Below are 24,750 nucleotides of genomic sequence, written 5' to 3'. Positions count from 1 at the left end.
ACTTACCATTGCTGCAGAGCATCCTCAGGAATGTGATTTCTGGGACTGAAATTTTCTCTGGAAGATTGTTTTTTTCTTTCAGAATCGTCAGCCAACATTAATTAAACAAAATTTCTGTAGTTATTTGCGTAAGTATCCTGAGAAAATAAGAGTTTTTCACATGTGGACACTTCATACATTTTTCTTTGATAAACACATTCATTACAGATTATAGACTGCGGTTTTGCACTTATGATTGGTAAGGATTCACAGCGCACCTTTTAATATTTTTGTACAAAGCAGACTGAGATCTAAAAATCCTGGCTTTCGGGGATTTAACCGTACAATAAATTTCATCATCTTTAATCAATGTGATCATATTTTGGGTTGAAATGCTTCCAAAAGTCATGAGAGCATCCATGGCTGCCTTAGTCTTCACTGAATCTGGGTCTCCTTTCAAATTGGGAAGTAATAATATTTATTTATTTATTTTAGGTCCGTTCTGCAGTACGAAAGAGATGGCACCGATGGCAGGACAAACACTCCATCCGTGCCCGAGTAGCAAGGGCCATGTCAATTCCTACATCCCCAACTCGTGTCAGTTTCCACAGCATCAAGCAATCAACTGCTCTCTGAGAACCAAAGTCTAGGGAGAAAATTTTTACTGCCTTTCCTAAGTTACAGTTTAGGAAAGGCTAAGAGATCTTGTCCGCATTTTGCAGACATTTTATGGTAGAAACTGTTTGCTTTGGAAGGGAATCTTTGTGAGATTGGAACTGCAAGTTTTGGCAAACCAAGTGGTTTTTGAAACAAGGGGAACTCCAAGGCCTACAACCACAATGTTCCATCAAAAAAAAAAAAAGTTATGGCCTATTTTATTTTCTAATGCCCCTGAAGATTTTTGCTCTATTTGCTTAGTGGTTTGGAAGATGTTTATCTATCACAAGTGCTGCAGAAAGTAAATTAGCAGATTATCCCCAGTTGGAGTTGGTGAGCAATAAGCAAAACCAAATGCATCAAGATTAAACTTGGAATACTGTCCCATGTGGTGCATATAAAAGGCTTTTTAAAAAAGGACTTATGAGTTCATTAAGATAATGTCCAATACAAGGCAAAGGCACAAATCTCACATTCAGGACCATATATCTGATTCTGTGGAATAAATAGAACTGCCGGACACTGCCGTAATGTAAACTCCCTTAGTAAATATCCTTAGGACATCTATTTGACTCCTATATGAAGATGTAGGTGGTAAGAGAAAGTAGAGCTGTTCCCATGTTCTTCATCATCTAAATCTGCTGCAGATGATGCCAAAGATCTGAAGCCTGATGGACTCTCATTCAAGATGATGACTAAACTACTTGTTCCATGATCCAGATATTATTACCCGATTTTTCACCATAGACAGCCTATTTGAGCCCCAAAATGGAGTGGGACAATAATGCATTCCTTTTGGTATCTCTTAATAAAGAATAATATTATCCTTTATCCTTGCTTGCAATTTTATAGGAGTGTGTGTGTGTGTGTGTGTGATCAAAAGAAAATACTAACTTTTCCTATGATTAGAAATTTATAGGATAATTTTCATTGTAAATACAGGAATACAGCTTTCTACAGAATTTGGGTTAACATTCAGAAGTCATCGCTTGAATGTTTTATTTTCTGTGTCTTGAGCCACAATTCCCATAAAAATAGTTCCTGCATCATCAGCATTTTTGTTGGAATTTATAAAAAAAAATCCAAGAATCTGCTCAAGAATTAAGAGCTGTCTCTTTCTTAAGTATTTTTGTGTGAATATTCCCATCAGTGACATTCAGGCCCTGAGAGTAATTGAGCCATTTGCTAATAGCTTGAGGTTAGAAAAGATCCTAGCAGAAGTGAACTATAAACAGGGAATTCCAAAAACTTTGCATTACTACCCATGCCCCATTGGGTCATCATTTCAGAGATATTTCTTTACCTAAACAAGGGTAGGCAAAAAAGCAGTGGGGAACAGGAACAACTTTTGACTTCCTATTGACTTCTGCATTGAGTTTCCTTGTGGAAATCTGGCAGGGAGCATCAGAAATGCCAAAATATCCTTTTTCAGCATTCCATGACCATAGCAATAACCCAGCAGTACTCAATCAAGCACAATTTCCCCAAATTTAATTCTCACAGAAGTCATGTGTCTCATACTTTGGACACATTCTGTAAATTAACCCATCTGAAGTTTCTGGGCTCAAAAACTGTTGCTCTATGATGCACCGTTTTGATCAGTTAAAAGTCATGAGAACGAGTTTTAGTAATATAGAAATTTTGTAGCAGAATCAATTCTTGTTCCATATTATCTAGTTCTTAAAATTAAGGTAGACTAGTATAAATTTTAATTTACTAAACCAAAGATTATTAAGCCAACAATTTTTGTGATATGCCTAATGCAAAAAGAGAGAAAGGGAAAAAGCTCAGATGGTAGATCCAAGCAAATGTCTACTTAATCACTGGTAGCGTAGAGATAAAAAGGTATTTAAATCTGGAACATTTAAATTACTTATCAGAGCTCTTCAAGAACTGTCCAGATGAATATAAAAGCCGTTTTGGTAATATGTCTGATTCAATAGCCTTGCAACATGTAAAATCTATCAAACATGCTCTAATATGTTTCAAAAAATATCCAGGGAAGGCAATATCCATTGACAATGACCCACTAGGACTGATTGAAAAAATTACAGACCCAAAGAGTTATTAACAATTTCTTCCTTTCTATTTCTCTATCAATATCCAAATGATATTCTCTCCCTAAGACTCTGTAATGCCCAACTAGCTAACCAGTAACCATTTCCTGATCACTCTGAAGAAACTGAGTAAAGTAGTAATCAATCATTCGTCTTTATAAAAGGTTTATCAAAATAGCTATTGCCAAATCAGATTAAATTCTAAAGAGTCTAGAGTCAGTCTTAAGTCTGACTAAATTTGACGATGGGTTCTAGCATGAGTCTGAAAGCTTGGAAGAGTAAATCTCTGCTCCCAGTGACCAGCCCAAATTTGATCTTGCATCATTATCCTAGGACATGTACCGTATATTTGCCCTCATTTGTAAATCAGATTAGCCAACTATTGAAGCAATGGAATCCAATTCTAGCACCCATCCCAGCTAGTCTGTCTGACCTGTTGGCTGTTTCTTGCAACATGGTCAGGTCATTCCAACTCTGTATTTCTCCGTGCATGCTTTAAAACAATATGCAGGCCTGAAAAAGACTAGATCTGCACTGGCTAAGATAGTCACTGCACGCTATGATCAAAAACTGCATAAGCAAAGATTTCATGTTTCATATCGTCATGAGCTTCTTGATGTTCAGCTTTATAAAATGGAGACGGCTCCAAACCATTTTGAGGTTGTCACCTCAACCCAAAACACTTGTTATAATATGAAAGATGCAAAACAGCTCCTGTGGAAGAGTATTGCAAAATATTCTATTTTGTTCATATATGTGTACGTTCCGGGATTCAACTATGTAGTTTAAAAGAAAATACATGGTTAAAAAAAATTGATAAAAGTTCTACTGCATTAGTCTTAATTCAGATATTAATTGCTTCTCCAATCTAGAGGCCACGGTCAACTTTATGATGGAAAACAAAATGCCAGCCCTACATATATCAAGAATATACAAGCTGGATCTATAACCCTGGCCTGGTAAATAATAATATACCTGGAAATTGCCTGTCACAGTAGTGTACCAAAAGGTTGTTGTCCTTACACAGCAGCAGCTTTACCATTCTCTTCAAAGCTGGCTGAATCACCAGATGTAGCAAGCAGACTCTTTCCATTCTAAAATGCTCCAGTCCAGAATTCTCAACAAAGTCCTTACTTTGCTCTCTCAGGAGCTGATGGTGAAAGAGCACTAAAAACACTTTTGAAGGCCTGGCTCATCTTTTCCCAAATTCCACAAACAGCTGCAAGGCCCAAATCACACCACCACAGTGTTTCCTGATTCTGAACCGCTGTTCTCTCATGACAGTTCTGGACCATCCAATGCTTGGACACGATTGTCCTTTGGAGCTGTAGAAGCATAGACCACAGACATAAAATGCACCCAACTCAATCAGTTATAGACTGACTGCTACAATATGTGTATACTAATATATACTGTAGACTCAACAACAAGTATGCAATTTTTGTCTACAGGTAATGAGTTCAAAGCCCTTCAGAGAAGCCTATTTGGATTTCTTTCCCATCAAAAGAAACAAGGGCAAATCTGCTCAAAATGAGTTTTTTGGCCAGGGGTAATGTTGGGGACTGGTAAAATTTACAAAAATAGGGAAGACATGTAGTGGACCACTTCAAGAGAAAAAAGAACTACATCTGTGAATCTGTAATAAATGCCTGTTATGACTGTGGTTTGCAAGACAAAATTACTTGCATCAATGAATTGCAGTTAACTTTCGATAGTAAAGTGATTGTGTCTTTTCCTCTTCAGAGTTGTCAAAATTGACACGCTAGTGGTATTACCAAGATAAATCAACAAGTCAGGGAATGTAGCAGATGATCATGAATAATTTCACTGGCTCCATACCCTATAATATAAGGGCAAGCAAAGAAGTTCTAAGAAGGCCCAAGCAAAAAAACCTGCCAAGCCTCCAAACAGATGAGGATAAAGGGCTAATATGATGCTATTTCCATGGGCTAATCAGAACTCAGATTGTCCCCTGCAAAAATGCTATGAGCAGAAGGGAGGACATCCTAAAGAGGGCACAGCCCAGAGTAGACCCAGTGAAGAAGCATTCACAGAATCTCGAGCTGCTGAGAAAGCAGGAGGCCCAGCTACAGGTGGGCACAACCGTGTGGCAACTGTATTGGCTTAAGCATGTGGTTCAAGGACATCAGTCACCCAAGATTCATGCTGTTGATGTTCACAAAGGACATAGCATCTGGTGAGGGAGCGGTGAAAAGATGACCATTCTGGTGCCGAGATGCAGTAGTTGTGGCAGGCATTCCCCCATGGGTTCGCTGATGGCGTTTAAGATGAGCCCGGCGAGCAAAACGCTTTCCACAAGCAGTGCACGGATAAGGGCGCTCCCCAGTGTGAGCACGCTGATGGATAAGAAGTTCTGACCGCTGGAGGAAGCGTTTAGAGCAGACAGAACATGCATGAGGGCGCTCCCCCCGGTGCATGCGCCTGTGCTTGCTGAGGTTTGAACTGACACTGAAACGGCGTCCGCACTCTGTGCAGGCATAGGGTTGCTCACCAGAATGTGAGCGGATGTGAATAGTGAGGTCAGAACGCTGCAGGAAGCGTTTCCCACACTCTCCACACCCATAGGGACGCTCCCCTGAGTGCAGACGCCTATGTTTGCTGAGCGCTGAGCGCTGTGTAAACCGCCTCCCACACTCCCCACAGGAATAGGGTCGATCAGGTTCTGGAGGTGGAGTTGGGGGTGGAGGAGGTGTTGCGAGGCCTCCACCACATTCCACACAGCGGCGTGATCGCCTATGGCGCTCTAAATGGCAACCCCAGCGGAAACGGCGCCCACAGTCTCTGCACTGGTGTGGTTTTTCTGCTGCGTGACGCTGCTGATGCCGTTCCAAGTTTGCTAGGATTCGGAATCGTTTGCCACATTCCTCACAGGCATGGGGTTTTTGAGACTGGGTAGAAGCTGGGTTACCTGGCAGAGCTTGGGTATTCAGTGGCCCTACAGAATTCAGAGTCAAGGTAGAAGAAAATTCAGAGGCAGAATTCAAGAAAGGAATCAATGCAGAATTATGAGGGGAATTAGGTCTTAATGGTGGGATTGCAACCGTTCTTCTGCATGATCCACAGTGATGGGGCTTCTCCCCTGCAGGTAAATGCTGACGCCTTTGTGTGTAATGGGGCTTCTGCCATCCTAAGAACTGGGGTCTTTCAACAAAAGATGGACAAATTCTCCCAGCTTCCTGGGAGTCATGGCTCATATTTGAGAATGGACTGCGGTTAACACTCTCTCTAGATTCTGCTCCCCATCTTGTTCCTAGAGGATTTTGCTGGGCAAGAGTATTCTTACATCCTCTCATATCACCACGAATCATCTTGGGTTGCTTTGGTCCTGCCAGTCCTGGACATTTGAGGGAACCTTGCACTTCATTCCCAAATGGTTTTCTGGATAGCACAGCTGGTCCTTCCACTGTTCCTGTCTGAAGTTCCCTTGAAGTCTCCAAGTTATTTTGTTCCACTATTTCATCACCTGTTGAAACAGAAATGTGGTTATAGTTCAGAATCCTGGAGAATAAACATGGGTGGAAACATGTGACCTCCAAGATACTGGTAGAAAATTAGTTCTCATTAACCCAATCAATGGCCATTCTGGCTGTGATGGACTGGAGCAGAGGTTCGGCAATGTTTGGAGCATCATAGTTCCCCATCTTTGAGGTTCCCTCTTCTACTTGTTTAGGAGAATATCACTAGTTATTTTGGTGTATTCAATTACAAAAAAATCAGATTCAATCTCTCAGATTTCAATCAAAGTAACTCAAGCAGTAAATACCTTCAGTTCAGAGCCCAGAAATTGTCAAACATTAATGCGTCTACAATTGGCCTATCTGATAATTTATTAAGAATAAAAGATTCAGTTCACTGGTGAAGATTTTTAAATTAAAAATTAGGTTACTTAATTAGTTTTAGCTCAGAAGTCTGAATTCCTCATCATCCCAATCAAATCCACAGAGTATTGCTAAATATATATTTTCATGATACTTTGTATGATTTTTCCATCATTATTCTTCACCATACCACAGAAACAGACAATTGCAACGTTTATTATTATTATATTACTATCACTATTAGGACTTTGCTTTAAGTAAAAAGTAAATTCTGTTTTAAGATATGGCAGTCTGTATCTGGCAAGGATTCAGTAAAACTAAATATATCCACCGTCATTTTACATCACTCAAAGAAAGGGAGTGAGGAATCAGGGAACAGAAGGAAGGCTAAAGGAAGGAATCTCTGAAGAAAGGATAAAAAGAATGAAGTACATATATCATCAGTGGACTTTTTTCCTGTTTTACTATTAATAGGAAGAAATGATAGCTGGGGGTAGGGGTAAGAAGCTTCAAACCATGGAAGCTAAGATGATTTCTTAATATTGAGAAATAGATCCAAATCATAGACAGTATTGTATATGTTTGGAGTATATATAAAATATTTATATAAATATGTTTGGAATACACACACATAGGTCCTTTGGTAAGGTAAGATCTGTCTCCACCTTCCTATCTTTCCACAGGCGCCTAAAGACTTGCTTTGCTTGTTGGCCTCAGGTCCTAATGGGGAAGTTCTATGCTGGAGATGGCTGCTGGATTGATGGCAGGTTCTTTCTCCTCCCTTCCTCCTGTTCTCTACTCTCCACTCATCCATCTTTTGTTACCATATTGATGTATTCTCATTGTATTCTTTTTCATTCTTTATTTTATTGTTCTATTGTTGTACTACTATTTTGTTTATACTTTTTTCATTTCTTTTTTATTGTTGTAAGCTGCCTAAATGGCAGCCTAAACGGCAGCTTACAACAACAAGCAGCCCCATTTTGAGGCAGGCAGCAAATATAATCAATCAATCAATTTAAAGTGTTAGAAATGGACTTGGAGGTTCTGTCACAACTTGACCATACAGTTTACTGAGTGATTTTAGGTTAGCCGTTTCTCTCAGATCAACCTATTTCACAGGAATTTATTAGATCAGCCTATTTCACAGGAATTTATTGATTCACTTATTTATAAAAAATGCTTTTATCATTAAAAAAATCTAAATGGTTTACAAAAACAGGATACAGTAACTTATACAACATATATAGTAACTCAATGAAAAACAAAATCACCATAAAATCATCATCGTCATAAGTATAGGTAGGCCCTGACTTATAACCATATATATTAGTGCTTGTTCGAAGTTACAATGGCACTAAAAATATATATAGTTATGACCAGTCCTCAAAGTTATGACTATCACACAAGTCCACGGTCCCATGATCAGAATTTGGGTGCTTCACACCTGGCACATACTTTTCTTTTTACAATTATTTTTATTCAAAACATTAAAATACAAACTCCCAAAAAGTAAACCAAACAAGACTACACAAAAAAGAGTGCATAAAATAAAAAAACCAAAACAGACTTACATAAATTACCCCCCAGTTGAATACTGATAAATATATTTTAAAGATAACTCCAATATATACATTTCTAGAACAATATTTACCCAACCCAGCTAGCCTGACATCTCTCTACTCTATAGAAACATAGTCATCAGGTAAAACCAACAACTAAATTAATCTTCAAATTCTCTGTTAACAGTCTATTTATTATATTTCACATGCAGAAAGTCCACAACAGCTTCTGATCTACCATAAGTCACCACAGTCATCGTCTCTGGTCCATCCAGGATCAAATATCCTCGACTGATTCTTAATAATGAGACTTTTCCTTAAGCTATTAATCGGGATATTTCCTAACAATTGGATTTTATTCCCCAAAATCATAAGTTCCTGCTGTGTATATCTCTACATTTGTTGTACAAAAAAAATCTCTTAATATTTGTTTTCCAATTAGGTATGATAAATCCATTTCCCAATCTTCCTCAATCTTCTTGAAAAACTTGAGTTCATAACTAGTCAATTCTACCAACTCTGAGTCTTTAAAATCCAAATCTTTCTCGGAGACTTTTTGCCAACTTGCATTTTCCAAGTCCAGCTCATCTTACAGGTGTGCCAGCAGCAAATTACATTCCAATCCATCATATTGTAAATCTTGTACTGTTGTTACTTACATTTGGTTACCATCTTCGAATTGGTTTAAAACTTTATTAAGCTTTTTATCCAAATTTTCAGTTGGACTTGTAAATTGAAAAATATTTTTTCTGCCCAGCTTTTCCAATAAGCTTCGGCATGATATATTGCTTGCATTTTGACTATACTTTGATATAGTCCAAAATACTTCAATAGTTAAACCTTTTACAGCTGAAACTTCCATAGCAGCTCATAAACAACTCCGCAGACAAGAAAAACATCTTAGCAGATTAGCCTCAAAAAACATTAAGATCCCCCCCTATAAAAATTAAAAAATTAAGAGTAGTGGTTGTTTTTTTTAAAAGGTTATACAATACAAAATCTTGTAATAAAAATTTGGGTAAGTAATAAATCAAATTGGATCTCTTGCACTACCCAAAGCTTACCGTGTCTTCCATGCTGAAAAAGCGAAAGTGACTTACAGTACTTAATGAAAGAATAAAAACCTTTAAAATCCAGCAGGGAGTTATATGAAATCAGAATTCAACCGGTGGATTAACATTTGAAGATAAAAATCAGAAAGAAAAAAAATATCAAAACATGCTGTTAAAACCATAGATGTTCTTAAAAGAGCAGATAGCTGGAAGGAAAAGTGGAGATTCATCCTCCGAATGCTCCCCAATGAAAACTGCAATCTTCTGGATCCTCTTCTCACGTAAGTCCACAGTCATCCAAGAGTCACCCTGAGTCATTCCTAGCAGCTCCTGTTCAAATCCAGGAAGCGTGCTGCCAAAAGAGCCAGCTTTGGCAGCAAAACCAACTGTCTGTACGCAGGGAAAAAAATGTCCTGCTGAGTCAGGATGCCATTTTGGGAAGGCTCTGCAACCAACACATCCTGAAGTCATGTGGTCACCGTGTGCAACCTTCCCTGTTGACTTTCAACAAGTAAAGTCAATGGGAAAAGATGGATTCACTTAATGAACATGTCATTCACTTAACAACAGCAGTGATTCACTTAAAAACCACAGCGAAAAAGGCTGAAAAAATCAGGTCCAACTCACTCGACCATTCTCAGTAGTTATTGCCACATTTTTGTCAAACTCCTTGAATTAAAGCTGAAAGTTTTCGCTTTGCTCGCATCTTGAGTGTTTCATTACAATTCCAGTGTGGTTGTGTTCAGAGGCCAAATGCAAAAAAACCAAAAAAAAAAAACCCACACACTATCATTGCCTCAGTCTACATGAGTTTGACTGTACATCCTAAGTGTCTGGGTACAGGTGAAGGCAGGGGCATCTCTCTCTCTCCCTGTGCTCCCTCAATCAATGTCATTTTTGCTGCTGTAGAGATTCAATTAGAGGAGATCTTCTCAGAGAAAACAAAAATGTAAATGACATAAACAAAGTTTATTAGTTGGGGGTATTACATGGAACCCTGACCCAACAGTGATTTTAGAATTTAAAATTGTTTTTAAACTTTTAATATTTAAGACAGGATAGGGAATATTTTTATCCAAGAGTTAGATGGATAAGTTGGATAAGTTTGAGGACATATATCCTCAAATGGCTGCAGGGAGCATGGCTGTGATATCACTAATATTGCCAATTTAAACAAGGGAAAATCAGATCCAATTTGCTGGGGATTTTTTCTCTCTCTTTAAAGCCACTCAGTATCCCATGTGCTCCAGCAAAATACCTACCTCCATTTCGAGGATTCCTGTTCACTCTTTTCCGCCGCCTGATTCTTCTCTGCTGCTCCTGCTCCTGCTCCTTCACCAACTCCCTGAGCATCTTCTCCACTTGAGCCTTCCCTATAGTTTGCAGAATTACCCCAAGTTGCCTCCGGAAGTCTGGAAAGATCCCTTCCCCACTTGACCCATCTGTAGTTGCTGCTGCCTCGCCCTGTAAAGGAGCCAGCTGCCCTTGCTCAGGTTCCATTTCTAAGCCTACGAAGAGAAAGGAAAAACAATGCAATATTTTTATAAAAATCCTGTAGAAAAGGGAGACCAGAGTACAACAGAAAATATAAAAACGAACAAGCAGGAGGGAGGGAGGGGAAAACAAGAGATGGGTATGTTACTTTGATCTAATCTGTATTTTCCCAGCTTCCAGAAAATAAGAATAAAAAGCTGATGTTGTAGAACCGGGGTCTCCAACCTTGGCAACTTTAAGACTTGTGGAATTCTGGGAGTTGAAGTCCACAAGTCCTAAAGTTGCCAAGGTTGGAGACCCCTGTTGTAGAATATATCTGTCTTAAATAGAGCAAGATTCAGATCAGTTACCTGATTGACATTAGCTGCACCAGCAAGGATGTTGCTTCAAAATAAATAAATAAATAAATCTGTAAACTGCTGGAAAAATAGTATCACAGATCAGAATCACCTTGGTTCCTGGAATCATGAAATTTCATTTACCCAAATCTTGATAGTTCTCAAACTCAAAATATGCTATCTTCTTAATCTGGATAAACTGTTGTTGAACAAAGTTCTTCTTTTTGTTCTCAATTTGATTACAATACTTCAAATTGCTGAACTGCAGCTCCCATCAGTCTTACTAGTGTAGCCAATGATACAGGATGATCCAGATCGCAATCCTTAACAAATGGAGAATATCAGTGACCCTCGGTCTATAATCTATTATTAATGTTAACCTTAACCTTTCATTGATGGAATCCATATATCAACACCCTGAAGCATTTTTAAAAGGAATTTTGCATGTAATATAAAATTAAGGCAAATATTTATTTCAGTCGTGAACCTATTTATATTAATAGCAATAGTACTTAGGCATATATACTGCTACATACTGCTTTATAGCATTTTCTGAATGGTTTACAAACGTCAGCATATTGCCCCCAACAATCTGGGTCCTCATTTTACTGATTTTGGAAGGATGGAAAACTAAGTCAACTTTGAGTTGGTCAGGATCGAACTTCTGGCTGTGGGCAGAGTTAGTCTGCAATGCTACATTCTAACCACTATGCCACCATGGCTCTTAATGATTACTCTAGCTTATTTTTTTTATTTTTTTTGCATTTATATCCCGCCCTTCTCCGAAGACTCAGGGTGGCTTACACTATGTTAGCAATAGTCTTCATCCTATTTGTATATTTATATACAAAGTCAACTTATTGCCCCCAACAATCTCATTTTACCTACCTTATAAAGGATGGAAGGCTGAGTCAACCTTGGGCCTGGTGGGACTAGAACCTACAGTAATTGCAGGCAGCTATGTTAATAATAGACTGTCTTACCAGTCTGAGCCACAGAGGCCCATCCATCCACTGATTCACATATTCACTGATTTCCCTCCCTACCACATTAACACATATAATGTTGCAATAACTTCTGGAAGAATTCCATGCAAGGCTTTTGAGTGTTTTATATGGACTTGTGGTCACAATCCTCACAATTTGGAGATGGAGAACTCTTTAGGATCCCGTGCAAAATCACCCATGGCTTTTCTTAAAGATCTTACCAGGGGCCAAACCTTGGCGTCCTCGAGTCTCTGCAAAGGCAGTTATCCGAGGCCAGCTTATGGCAAGTTCTTCTGCTAAAAAAAAAAAGCAAAAGAAAACACATTACCTTAGCAGACTTAATATTGTACTCTGAGAACATCTGAAGTGCACTGGCAGCTTATGTAGATTTTCTCAGTAAGAACAATTAGGGTTTAATTGATAAGATTTAGATTATCTGAAAGTTAGTGCTGGAAATGCAACTCTGTGCTTTGTACCTATTATCTTTTTTGCAGTCAAGTTCTAGTCTAGCATTGGAATTTGAAGAAATGTGATTCCTTACCCAATGAGATTACTGTTTCATAGCTCTCCTGCATGTTGGTCCACAGAAGAATTTTCTTTCTAAAGTTCTTGAAGACTTTTCCCTCTGTCTCTCACAAGAGGCTGTAGAGAGCACTTAAATCAAATAAAAAGTAATTGAAGAATCTGTTCATCACAGAAATCATTTAAGTCACTTCAGTGATCTTGGCAATCAGATGTACAATAGTAATTTAGATTACTGCATCAATCTAGAAGCCTACATCAAGAATTGCTTTTCAGAATGAGATGGGCAGCATATAAATAGATGATGGATGGATGGATGGATAGAGACAAACAGGCAGATTTACATGGGAAGCATAGAAAGCAAAAAGCAGGACACTAAAAGAAAATACTGCATGAGGGTTTTGCATAAAATTGAAGATTATATTCTCCCAGAAGGTAGTTCTATTCCCCTTTTAAATCGAAAGGATGAACTATGTGCATGTGTGGGGTGTTTGTATGGGAAAAGAGAGAGAACAGATGCACACCCATGCTCCAGATATGCAGGCCCACATATTACATATTCTACTGATGCTGTTTTCACATGTTGCACAAATAAGGATTTCCTCCCAATCGTATTAGGCTTAAAACAGCCATCTTGATTCTGGTGAACTTCATCTATACTGGAATATACAAACCCAAGTTCTTAGTCAGTGGATTATTTGGAGTTGTGATCTGAATACATTTTGGGGATAGTAACTTGGGGAAGGTTTTTTTCTGTCCTCTGAGAACTGTGGACCCTGTTCTTAGAAAAGAAAAAAGGAGCAATATGATAAGGTTGAATATAAACTATAGAAAATAAGTTGACTACCCTAAACATGAATATAGCAGCATATGTATACATTTAGAATAAATGCTTTCAAAAATACATTTTAATGCAAACTGTAATCGCAGCAGACATATTTATAAATTATGATATCACATAGGCATGGCTATCCCAGATCTGGGACAGTCCTTAAATCCTCTGTACTAAAAATATGTTCTTATGTCTTATGATATTTGTATCATTTATTACATCTAAGCGGCTAAATTTTAATTTTCTGCCAAAGAAAAAAAATACTGTAGGCATTTATGAAAAAAATAAAAGAGATTACATGCTGTGCAAATTCCAGTGGAACAACAGAATTAGTCTGTTGTAGCGAAGGCAATTATCTGGCATAAAGCTCTCATAGATTAAAATTTGCTTTTTCAAATATACAGAGTTTATTTTAAGGACCTATACTAAACATCTCCCAGAAGTGAAGCTTCAGGATCTATTACACATCCCATGGAAACAAACTAATCCACAATATGGGATAATACATATATACTAATGAATAGGGGTATCACAGGTGGCACCAAGAACTCTGAAGTTATTGATTTAAAAGATTTGCAAAGAAGGTGGGCTGAAGGGGACGGAAAAGATTACAAAAGGCAACTGATGCTGGACCTTCCTCCTTATCCCCTTCCTCCATCAAAGTAACCCATCCTCATGTGTTACTACAGTATTGTCCCTTCCTCTGGGCATCCCCAACCCCAGATCTGGATGCAGGTCTGAAAGTTCAGGCAAGAAAATGGGACAGTAATCCCAGACCAAAGTCCATCTATATCCCGCACAGCCTCCATTGTTTCCTCCATGTGCATCGGACCTTACGCTGGGAAGGGGAAGCAGTCCGAGTAGGGGCTGAAGACCCCGGATTCTTGTATGCTTCTTTCTCACCCCTTACATTGTTTCACAAGATTTACCTGCAGTTAGGCATATACTACAGCATCTGGCGCCTGCACGGGAATGGTGATGGACGGTTAGAAAGCCCCCCTCTCTCCCTTGCAGGGAGCTAGGATAAAAGAGAGGGGGCTTAGGCAAACCAGCTGCAAGATCCAGGAAGCTTAGTTCCACATCCTGGCTGGAGAAAAGAAGGAAAGAGAAAAAAGAGAGAAGTCCTTCCTTTCCTGCAGTTGGCCTCAAAGCAGGGCCCTCTTGTGGTTGATAGATCTCTTTCTTCTCTAAGCCTCGCTCCCCTTCTGTGCTTCTAAAAACTAAAAAGGCTACGATATCCCTGATGTTATAGAGACTACAAATACCAAGAGTCACAGGAAGCTAGACACATGGCAAGGAAGGAATGCTGGGAGTGGTAGTTCTACAATCTGTGCAGAGGCATATATATATTTTCCCCCTCTGGAATATCTATGTTACCTCACTTTCTTCCAGGTAGTGTAATTGGGGGGGGAAAGGCTAATGGGATTTGAAACAATATAGACAATCATACAGACATACTTTGTTTTTTGAACTTTGCTTTATTGCACTTTGCAGATATAATATTCCATTGCAATACCTTCTATCAGCAAAAAGAGTAGCAAGAATTCTATTCTATTCTATTCTATTCTATTCTATTCTATTCTATTCTATTCTATTCTATTCTATTCCATTCCATTCCATTCTGGCTCAGATGATGATTACCTTTTTAGCAATAAAATGCTTTTAATTGAAGGGTCTATATTTTTTAGACATAAAGCAGACATAAAGCAAACTAAAGCAAACAACAGTAGAGTATAAACCTAACTTTTATATGCATTGAGAAAACAAATTATTTTTATGTCTCACTTTCTTGCCACACCTTACAGCATTCATTTAGTGACTGTTCTAAGTTACAGCAGCACTGAAAAAAAGTGACCTATGACTATTTTTATGCTTATGACCACTGCAGCATCCTCACGGTCACATGATCAACATTCAGACGCTTGGCAACTAACTCATATTTATGAGTTGCAGTGTCCCAGGGTCATGTGATCACCTTTTGCAATCTTCTGACAAGCAGTCAATGGGGAAGCCAGATTTACTTAATAACCATGTTATGATTCATGTAACAACTCGGACAAGAAAGGTCAGAAAATGGGACAAAAGTCACTTAGCAACTGTCTCACTTAACAACAGAAATGTTGGCCTCAACATGTGGTCATAAGTAGAAGGCTACCTGTATATGCTTCATCGTGGTGGTTTGGAATCAAACCTGCAATATCGTTGAGGTATGTCTTGTAGGATGCTTTTCAAGATAAATTTGATACTGGCAAAGTTGAATTGGGGATAGAACTAACAATCAAAGAAAATTATTAAGAGATGACCACAAAGGAATTGGATTAATTATATTTAATAATTAATTAGTTGTAAATGAAATTGTATTTGGTATACTGTTTCTTCAGCAATATATTCTGGAATGTGACTATTGCACACACTATTGAATGTGACTATTGCAATGTAGTGTGTATGCAGCTCTTGCCCAGAAAAACTGCCCCTTACTGGTTTTTAGAACACAAGAATTAAATCTATTCAATATACAGTAGTCCTCAACTTACTATCACAACGGAGCCCAAAATCTCTGTTGCTAAGTGAGACAGTTGTTAAATGAATTTTGTCTACTTTACATTTCTTGTCACAATTGTTAAGTGAATCACTGCAGTTGTTAAGTTAGTAAAATGGTTGTTAAGTGAATCTGGCTTTCCCATTGACTTTGTTAATCAGAAGGTTGCAAAAGGGGCTCTCATGACCCTGGGCCATTGCAACCATCATAAATATGTGTTTGTTGCCAAGAATCTGAATTTTGATCACATGACCTTGGGGATGCTGCGATGGTCATAAGTATGAAATATGGTCATAAGTTACTTTTTTCAGTAACTTTGAAGGGTCACTAAGTGAACTGTCGAGACCACCTTACTAAAGAAAATTAAACAAATAACATTTCAGATTCAGATTCAGAAATGGAGGTAGTGACAGATTTTATTTTCCTGGGCTCCAAGATCACTGCAGATGGGGACTATAGCCAAGAAATTAAAAGACGCTTGCTCCTGGGGAGGAAAGCTATGGCAAATCTAGACAGTGTACTAAAAAGCAGAGACATCACCCTGCCAACAAAAGTGTGTATAGTCAAGGCTATGGTTTTCCCAGTTGCAATGTATGGTTATGAAAGTTGAACCATAAGAAAGGCTGCGTGCCAAAGAATTGAGGCCTTTGAACTATGGCGCTGGAGAAGACTCCTGCGAGTCCCTTGGACTGCAAGGCTCTCAAACCAGTCAGTCCTAGAGGAGATCAGTCCTGACTGTTCCTTAGAAGATCAGATCCTGAAGATGAAACGCAAATACTTTGGCCACCTAATGAGAAGGAAGGACTCACTGGAGAAGAGCCTAATGCTGGGAAAAATTGAGGTCAAAAGAAGAATGGGATAACAGAGAATGAGGTAGCTGGATGGAGTCACTGAAGCAGTATGCGTGAGCTTAAATGGATTCCAGAGGATGGTAGAGGACAGGAAAGCCTGGAGGAACATTGTCCATGGGGTCACGATGGGTCGGACATGACTTCGCAACTACCAACAACAAACATTTCAGATTAACAAAATGTATGAAGTGGGAGAATGACATGGGCATCTTGCCATCATCACACCAATGATGTACCTTATTGTACTTAAAGCATCAGAAACCACAGCACATTTTATTTAGCATCACTATTGGCCATGAACCCCCCCCCTGTTCCCCTAGTGGAGAACGAGGATAGTACTTCTCTGTGTTGATTGGCTAAGCCAGTTGACAACCAGTATAAAAGGGCTGTCAACAGAGAGGGAGAGAGTTTTTGTTCGTTTCTATTTGTCACTGCTGTTAGCTATCTTAAGGTTAATAAAGTAAATTACCTGCTATCCAGAGTCCTGCCTACACTTTGCCGGCACCTGAACCCACAATATAACACTGGCGACGAGGATGGGATGCCAATCTGAGGTGAATTAATAAACAACGGAATTGCGAGGGCTGACAAACAGATTAGAGAATCAAGGCTGATTTGGTGGGAAATGGCCTCCTCACAGAATTTCGCTCCCTTTAACCCTACAATGGAGTCTTGGGAGGCTTATGTAGCGAGATTCAAGTGTTTTCTCATTGCTAATGACTATACAAATTTATCTAATGAGTGCAAGAGAGCCTATTTCCTGAGTTTCTGTGGACCAGAAATGTTTGAAACTGCCATGACGCTCATGGCCCCTCAGTCAATTCACTCTGGAACCTGGGAAGACTTCATGAAGAAGTTAAAAAAACATTATGCCCCAGCTCCATCTAGAATTGCCCATCATCAGCATTTCTACCATAGGAATCAGGCTGAGGAAGAATCTATTAATCAATATGTGGCCGCCCTGAGGAAAGCAGCCCAGCATTGTAAATTCGTGAACCTTGATGACTATCTCCTTGACAGATTTTATTTATTTATTTATTTATTTATTTATTTATTTATTAATCGTATTTGTATACCGCCCTATCTCCTGGAGGACTCAGGGCGGTTCACAGGCAAGTAAAAAACATATATGTACAAATTAAGATAACCATTAAAAAACTTATTCTAAAAGCCAAATTATTAAAAATAGTATAAATATTAAAACCAATTAAAACCACTATAAATTTAAAATCTAGTCCAGTCCTGCGCAGATGAATAAATATGTTTTAAGCTCACGACGGAAGGTTCGGAGGTCCGGAAGTTGACGGAGTCCTGGGGGGAGTTCGTTCCAGAGGGTGGGAGCCCCCACAGAGAAGGCCCTTCCCCTGGGCGTCGCCAGACAACACTGCCTAGCTGACGGCACCCTGAGGAGTCCCTCTCTGTGAGAGCGCACAGGTCGGTGAGAGGTATTCGGTAGCAGTAGGCGGTCCCGTAAGTAACCCGGCCCTATGCCATGGAGCGCTTTAAAGGTGGTTACCAAAACCTTGAAGCGCACCCGGAAGGCCACAGGTAGCCAGTGCAGCCTGTGCAGGATAGGTGTCATACGGGAGCCACGAGTGGCTCCCTCTATAACCCGCGCAGCCGCATTCTGAACTAACTGCAGTCTCCGGATGCCCTTCAAGGGGAGCCCCATGTAGAGAGCATTGCAGTAATCTAGGCGAGACGTCACGAGGGTGTGAGTGACCGTGCATAGGGCATCCCGGTCTAGAAAGGGGCGCAACTGGCACACCAGGTGAACCTGGTAAAAAGCTCTCCTGGAGACGGCCGTCAAATGATCTTCCAGAGACAGCCGTTCATCCAGGAGGACGCCCAAGTTGCGCACCCTCTCCATCGGGGCCAATGACTCGCCCCCAACAGTCAGCCGTGGACTCAGCTGACTGTACCGGGATGCCGGCATCCACAGCCACTCTGTCTTGGAGGGATTGAGCTTGAGCCTGTTTCTCCCCATCCAGACCCGTACGGCTTCCAAACACCGGGACAGCACTTCGATAGCTTCGTTGGGGTGGCCCGGTGTGGAAAAGTACAGCTGGGTGTCATCAGCGTACAGCTGGTACCTCACACCAAAGCCACTGATGATCTCACCCAGCGGCTTCATATAGATGTTGAACAAGAGGGGCGAGAGGATCGACCCCTGCGGCACCCCACAAGTGAGGCGCCTCGGAGCCGACCTCTGCCCCCCTGTCAACACCGACTGCGACCGATCGGAGAGATAGGAGGAGAACCACCGATAAACGGTGCCTCCCACTCCCAATCCCCCCAACCGGCGCAGCAGGATACCATGGTCGATGGTATCGAAAGCCGCTGAGAGGTCTAATAGGACCAGGGCAGAGGAACAACCCCTATCCCTGGCCCTCCAGAGATCATCCACCAACACGACCAAAGCCGTCTCAGTGCTGTAACCGGGCCGGAAACCGGACTGGAACGGGTCTAGATAGACAGTTTCATCCAGGTGTAAGGGAAACTGATATGCCACCATACTCTCTACAACCTTCGCCGCGAAGCGAAGGTTGGAGACCGGACGATAATTACCTAAAACAGCCGGGTCCAGGGAAGGCTTCTTGAGGAGGGATCTCACCACCGCCTCTTTCAAGGCGGCCGGGAAGACTCCCTCCACCAAAGAAGCGCTCGTAATTGCCTGGAGCCAGCCTTGTGTCACCTCCTGAGTGGCCAGCACCAACTAGGAGGGGCACGGGTCCAGTAAACACGTGGTGGCATTCAACCTACCCAACAACCTGTCCATGTCCTCGGGAGCCACAGGGTCAAACTCATCCCATACAATGTCACCAAGACCACCCTCAGCCGCCTCACCTGAGTCACCACAATTTTGGTCCAGACCATCCCGAAGCTGAACGATTTTATCGTATAGATAACCGTTAAACTCCTCAGCACGTCCCTGCAACGGGTCATCCCGCTCCCCCTGGTGAAGGAGGGAATGAGTCACCCGAAACAGGGCGGCTGGGCGGTTATCTGCCGATGCAATGAGGGAGGAGGCGTAGCTACGCCTCGCTTCCCTCAATGCCACTAGGTAAGCCCTATTATAGGACTTCACTAGTGTCCGATCAGCCTCCGAACGGCTAGACCTCCAGGAACTCTCTAGGCGTCTTCTCCGGCGCTTCATCCCCCTCAGCTCCTCGGAGAACCAAGGAGCCGGTTGGGACCTGTGCTGGGTCAGAGGCCGCAAAGGCACGACACGGTCTAAGGCCCCCGCCGCGGCCCGTTCCCAGGCCGCAACAAGTTCCTCAACCGTGCTGTGAGCCAGCCCCTCAGGAAGTGGCCCAAGCTCCGTCCGGAACCTCTTCGGGTCCATCAGGCGCCTGGGACGGAACCAACGTATCGGCTCCATCTCCCTGCGGTGTTGAATGGCCGTCAGAAAGTCCAGGCGAAGGAGAGAGTGATCTGACCATGACAAAGGTTCAATGACTATTTCCTTCAAGTCCAGATCTCTCAACCACTGACCAGAGACAAAGATCAAGTCCAGAGTGCCACCCCCAATGTGAGTAGGGCCATCAACTACTTGGGTCAGGTCCAAGGCCGTCATGGAAGCCGTGAACTCCCGAGCTGCTGTCGATGACGAGCCGGAAGATGGCAAGTTAAAGTCCCCCATGACTAAAAGTCTGGGGGTCTCAACTGCCACCCCAGCAAGCACCTCCAGGAGCTCGGGCAGGGCAGCTGTCACGTAGCAAGGAGCCAGGTACGCGACCAGCAAGCCCATCTGACACCTATGACCCCATCTCACAAAGAGGGATTCGCACCGGGCAATCTAAGGTACAGTGGTCTCCCTCGGCTCCAGGCTCTCTCTAATCACAACCGCCACCCCCCCACCCCTACCCTGAGCCCTCGGCTGATGGAATGCACGGAAACCCGGCGGGCACATCTCAACAAGGGGCACGCCCCCTTCCGTGCCCAACCAGGTTTCCGTAACGCCTATAAGGTCCGCGGCGCCCCCCTGAATAAGATCGTGTATTAGGGGGGCCTTATTGACCATGGACCGTGCATTGCATAACATGAGCCGAAGGCCCAGGCTCTGAGGGTCTTGACCATCCGGGGAACGGGAAAAGGACGGGGGATCGGGGCGCGCGATCGCCTGTAAACATCGAACGCGTGCCCCCCCAGAACGATATGATCCCCCCCTTCCGCCATATCTGCCCCTCCCACTTACCGTGCAAATAAAACCACCCTCACCAACAGGAACGCAATCTCCCCCCCTAACCTCCGAACCCATTAAATGACCGTCACGAGCGCACGCAAGGACTGGCTCCCCACCCGACGGGCTACCCCCAACGCCCGCCCTAACCCTCCCACCCCTTAAAAATGCCCTATCTAAAAAAACCCAAAGGCTCTTTTTCTTCGCATGCCACCTCTGTGGATCCCAAGACCTGTCATTGAGGCCGGCCCTTGATAATGAAGCGGGCCATTCCTGCGAGGCGGGGGCACCTCGCAGGCGCAAGAGTTCTAAAGCAGAATATCGCATATAAATCAATTAACAGCATAAACAGGAGATAGAAGCCGACGAGAGGTAATAATGTCTGGGATGGCAGGATGTAATGTCAAGTCCAAATGGATACCCATCTTCCGATATGTCTTCAGATGGTGGCTGGCTTAAAGCTGGTAAGAGATGGTGTAATAGGCAGATGTAGTCTGATGGTAAAATTATTGCTACTCTGCTCAAAGGTCAGTCCTGAAATCCATAACCTAGAAGAGGTGGTACTTCTCTCCCCGTCAGCGGCGTCACAGATATTTCCAAAATAGATGTTTCAGAATAGGACCCCCGATAGGTCACCAGTCGGTCTCCAATCATCTTCCCGGAAAGTTCCAAAAATGGCCATGACCCAAAAGTCTCAACCAGCCATATAAAGTGCAAGATGACAAAGTGCAGATGACCCATGTTACAGATGACAATGTAACTTCCTAGTCCCGGGAAGAAGCAGGCCCAGCTAGGCCAGACCAGGCCGAACTAGGCCAGGACACCTCAAGCAGGGGCCGCAAGGGGGACCCTTCACAGCCCTTCACCCCAGGCCCATCCACCGAATCCAGAGGAAGACCTGGGAAAACCAGGAAGGGCCGGAACAGTCCCGAAATAGTCCGGAAACGTCAGATGTCCAAAACGGGGAGAAAAACCCAGCCGCGGCCTCCCAACAGCCAAATGCAAGCCGCGGCCTCGTCCGTAGCCCGATAAGATGATACGATGGCTGCCATCCGCAGCTCGCCCATCCCCGGTCTCGTTCCCGGCAGCCGAGAGTCTGAAGAGGCCCGCAGACCTCTCCCCCGGCTGCCCGCGAGATGATATACCTGACCGGGGGGCGAAGACCACTTGGCAAGCCATCTGGGTACCGCCGTCCTCTCCGCTCTTCGTCGTCGGCTCACGCCCGGCAGAATGATAAGATGGTCGCCGTCCGCAGCTCACCCTCCCCGGTCTCGTTCTCGGCAGCCGTGAGTCCGAGGAGGTCCAAAGACCCCTCTCACGGCTGCTCAGGAGATGGTACGCCTGACCGGGGGGCGCAGACTGCTCGGCAAACCGCCTGGGCGTCGCCATCCCCTCCTCACACAATCGTCATTGTCTCCGGTCTCCTGTTAAGCCGCATCTTGTGCATGCGCAGAGCAATATTAGTGGAGGGCGAGACGATCGCCTTAAAAGGCGACTGATAGCCAAACCAGAGCTGACATTCCAAGATGCTTTAGACGAAGCGTGTGCAGCTGAATTAGTTGCACTCTCAGTAGCTAATTTGCCCCGGGGACAAAGTTCTGTCAAACCTAGAGGAGAGGCCATCCACTTTAATGAAGTGGGATAAGGAGGTTTTGGCTCTGGTGTCCGGCATGAAGAAATTTCACGACTATCTATATGGACGGTTTTTTGAGTTAATTACTGACCACAAGCCTCTTCTAGGGATCCTATCTAGCGATCGACAACCCCCGCAGATTCTGTCACCACGGATGACTCGTTGGACAATATTCCTGTCTGCGTACTTGTACACTTTAAGCCACTGGCGGGGAAAACATCTGGCCCATGCTGATGCGTTGAGCCATTGCCCGCTGCCAACATTGCTGATAGACTCTGCGCCAGCCTCCCAAGTCTTGTTGATAGATGACTCGCCGTTCCCAGTATCAGCTGTGGACACTGCCCGTTTTTCGGCTCGAGATAATGTAATTTCCCAAATCCTGGACTGGGTCAACAGGGAGTGGCCATGGGGTCCCTTTAAGCTGGAGTTGCAGCCGTATGCAACAAGGCAGATGGAGCTATCAGCTCAACAGGGATGCCTTTTATGGGGTCATCGGGTGGTGGTTCCTCCCCCCCTGAGGAAATCGGTACTGACTACATTATATCAGGACCACCCCGCAATTGTTAGGATGAAGGCCCTCAACCTGTCAAAAGTGCCAAGAAACTAGATCTATGCCACCCAAAGACCAACCGAGGGAATGGGAGGAGCCCAGGGGCCCTGGTCCCGAGTGCATATCGATTTGGTGGACCTATGCAGGGGCAGATGTTCTTAGTGTTGGCTGATGCTTATTCGAAGTGGGTGGAGGTAGTTATTATGCACTCTACCATAACAGAGGTCAAAGTTAAAATCTTCCGGAGAATATTTGCCATGCATGGGTTACCTGACATACTAGTGTCAGATAATGGGCCCCAATTTACGGCCACCTTATTTGAAACATTCTTGGCTAGGCTGGGAATTAGACATTGTTTGATTGCCCCATTCTATCCGTCTAGTAACAGATTGGTGGAACAAGCCATTAGGTCAGCAAAAGAAGTATTACAGAGACTGGAAATTGGCAGGAAAGGGTTGATGAGTATTTGTTAGTGCAGCATACCACGCCATGCCCGACCACTAACAAGAGTCCAGCCGAGATTCTAATGGGCCAGAAACTAAGAATCACACTAGACCAGCTGCACCCCCAGTATGCCCCTAGCAAACCATTAGATTCAATCAGCATGCACAAGCCATTTCAATTAAACGACACGGTTTACGCCAGGAACTATGGGGGGCAACCATTATGGATACCTGGAAAAATAGTAGAAATAACCGGGCCATGTTCGTATAGGGTAGATATATGTCAGGGCCGGTTTTGGAGGTGCCATAGGGATCAACTCAGGATGACATGGCTTCTTGCAACACAACAACAAAATGATGATAACGAGGGAGACAGAACGGCCAATAGAGCCGAATAGCGAGGCCACGAGCAACCCAAACCCAGCTGAACTCCGAAAAGCAGAGGAACATGGAACAGGACACTTACCTGCCGCCGGCGGGAAGACTCCCGAAAGTTCTGGCTATCCAATAGACGAGAGACCTAGTGATAATAGAATAGAATATAATTTTTATTGGCCAAGTGTGATTGGACACACAAGGAATTTGTCTTGGTGCATATGCTCTCAGTGTACATAAAAGAAAAGATATGTTCATCAAGGTACAACATCCAGCACAGAGCGAGAAACCACCAATAAATGAGTTGTTGCAGGCTTCAGGGCCCCGATGTTCTAGCAGAATCAGGTGTCGCCCAGCGTATCTTCGAGACTACGTCTGCACAAACTGGTGGGAAGGGGTGCAGTGTTCTAAGTTCTTTCCGCCCCGTTCCCCTAGTGGAGAACGAGGATAGTACTTCTCTGTGTTGATTGGCTAAGCCAGTTGACAGCCGGTATAAAAGGGCTGTCAACAGAGAGGGCGGGAGTTTTTGTTCGTTTCTATTTGTCACTGCTGTTAGCTATGTTAAGGTTAATAAAGTAAATTACCTGCTATCCAGAGTCCTGCCTACACTTTGCCGGCACCTGAACCCACAATATAACACAAACAGTATGAAATTATTGTTTCTAGCACCATTGAATAATTAAATGTGATATACTCCCTTTGACTGAAATTCACTAAATAGTTTTGCTTCAACGGCTATAGAATTTCATAGAATCTTTCATGGCTCAGTGGCAAGACGGTTAGGAACAAAAAATAAAAATACTGAATAATTAGCAATCATATCTACTATTTACATCTAATTATTTTTCCTTATATTTC

At 42.8% G+C, this 24,750-nt stretch overlaps 2 protein-coding genes across 11 annotated transcripts in view; one reads left to right on the top strand and one right to left on the bottom strand.

Annotated features, from left to right (window-relative positions):
- CRHR1 (corticotropin releasing hormone receptor 1) overlaps positions 1-622 on the top strand; it is a 30,222-nt gene extending 29,600 nt beyond the window's left edge. Inside the window, exon 11 of the mRNA XM_058183349.1 lies at positions 475-622. Within this exon, the coding sequence (XP_058039332.1) occupies positions 475-615 (141 nt within the window). The 3' untranslated portion in view covers positions 616-622. The remainder of the gene's footprint in view (positions 1-474) is intronic.
- Positions 1-24,750, bottom strand: part of LOC131198559 (zinc finger protein 135-like) — a 47,732-nt gene that overhangs the window by 14,451 nt on the left and 8,531 nt on the right. For 3 of the 10 annotated variants that reach the window (XR_009155111.1, XR_009155112.1, XR_009155113.1), the window contains exons 1-6: positions 14,248-14,439; positions 12,506-12,618; positions 12,186-12,260; positions 10,409-10,654; positions 3,669-6,177; positions 7-137 (exon numbers count right to left, since the gene is read on the bottom strand). Coding sequence is in view for 7 of the 10 variants with exons in the window: in XM_058183339.1 (XP_058039322.1) it covers positions 4,844-6,177; positions 10,409-10,654; positions 12,186-12,260; positions 12,506-12,539 (1,689 nt within the window). In the remaining 3 variants the exon portion in view is untranslated. Of the gene's footprint in view, positions 1-6; positions 138-644; positions 6,178-10,408; positions 10,655-11,122; positions 11,302-12,185; positions 12,261-12,505; positions 14,441-23,983; positions 24,038-24,750 lie in introns of those variants that run through there. The other 7 variants (XM_058183339.1, XM_058183340.1, XM_058183343.1 and 4 more) reach the window with 6 other exon arrangements.

The sequence above is a fragment of the Ahaetulla prasina genome, chromosome 4 (assembly GCF_028640845.1).
Source record: "Ahaetulla prasina isolate Xishuangbanna chromosome 4, ASM2864084v1, whole genome shotgun sequence".
Classification (NCBI taxonomy): Eukaryota; Metazoa; Chordata; class Lepidosauria; order Squamata; family Colubridae; genus Ahaetulla; species Ahaetulla prasina.
The sequence above is the reverse complement of the archived record's forward strand: the minus strand, read 5'-3'. Positions and strand labels throughout refer to the sequence as shown.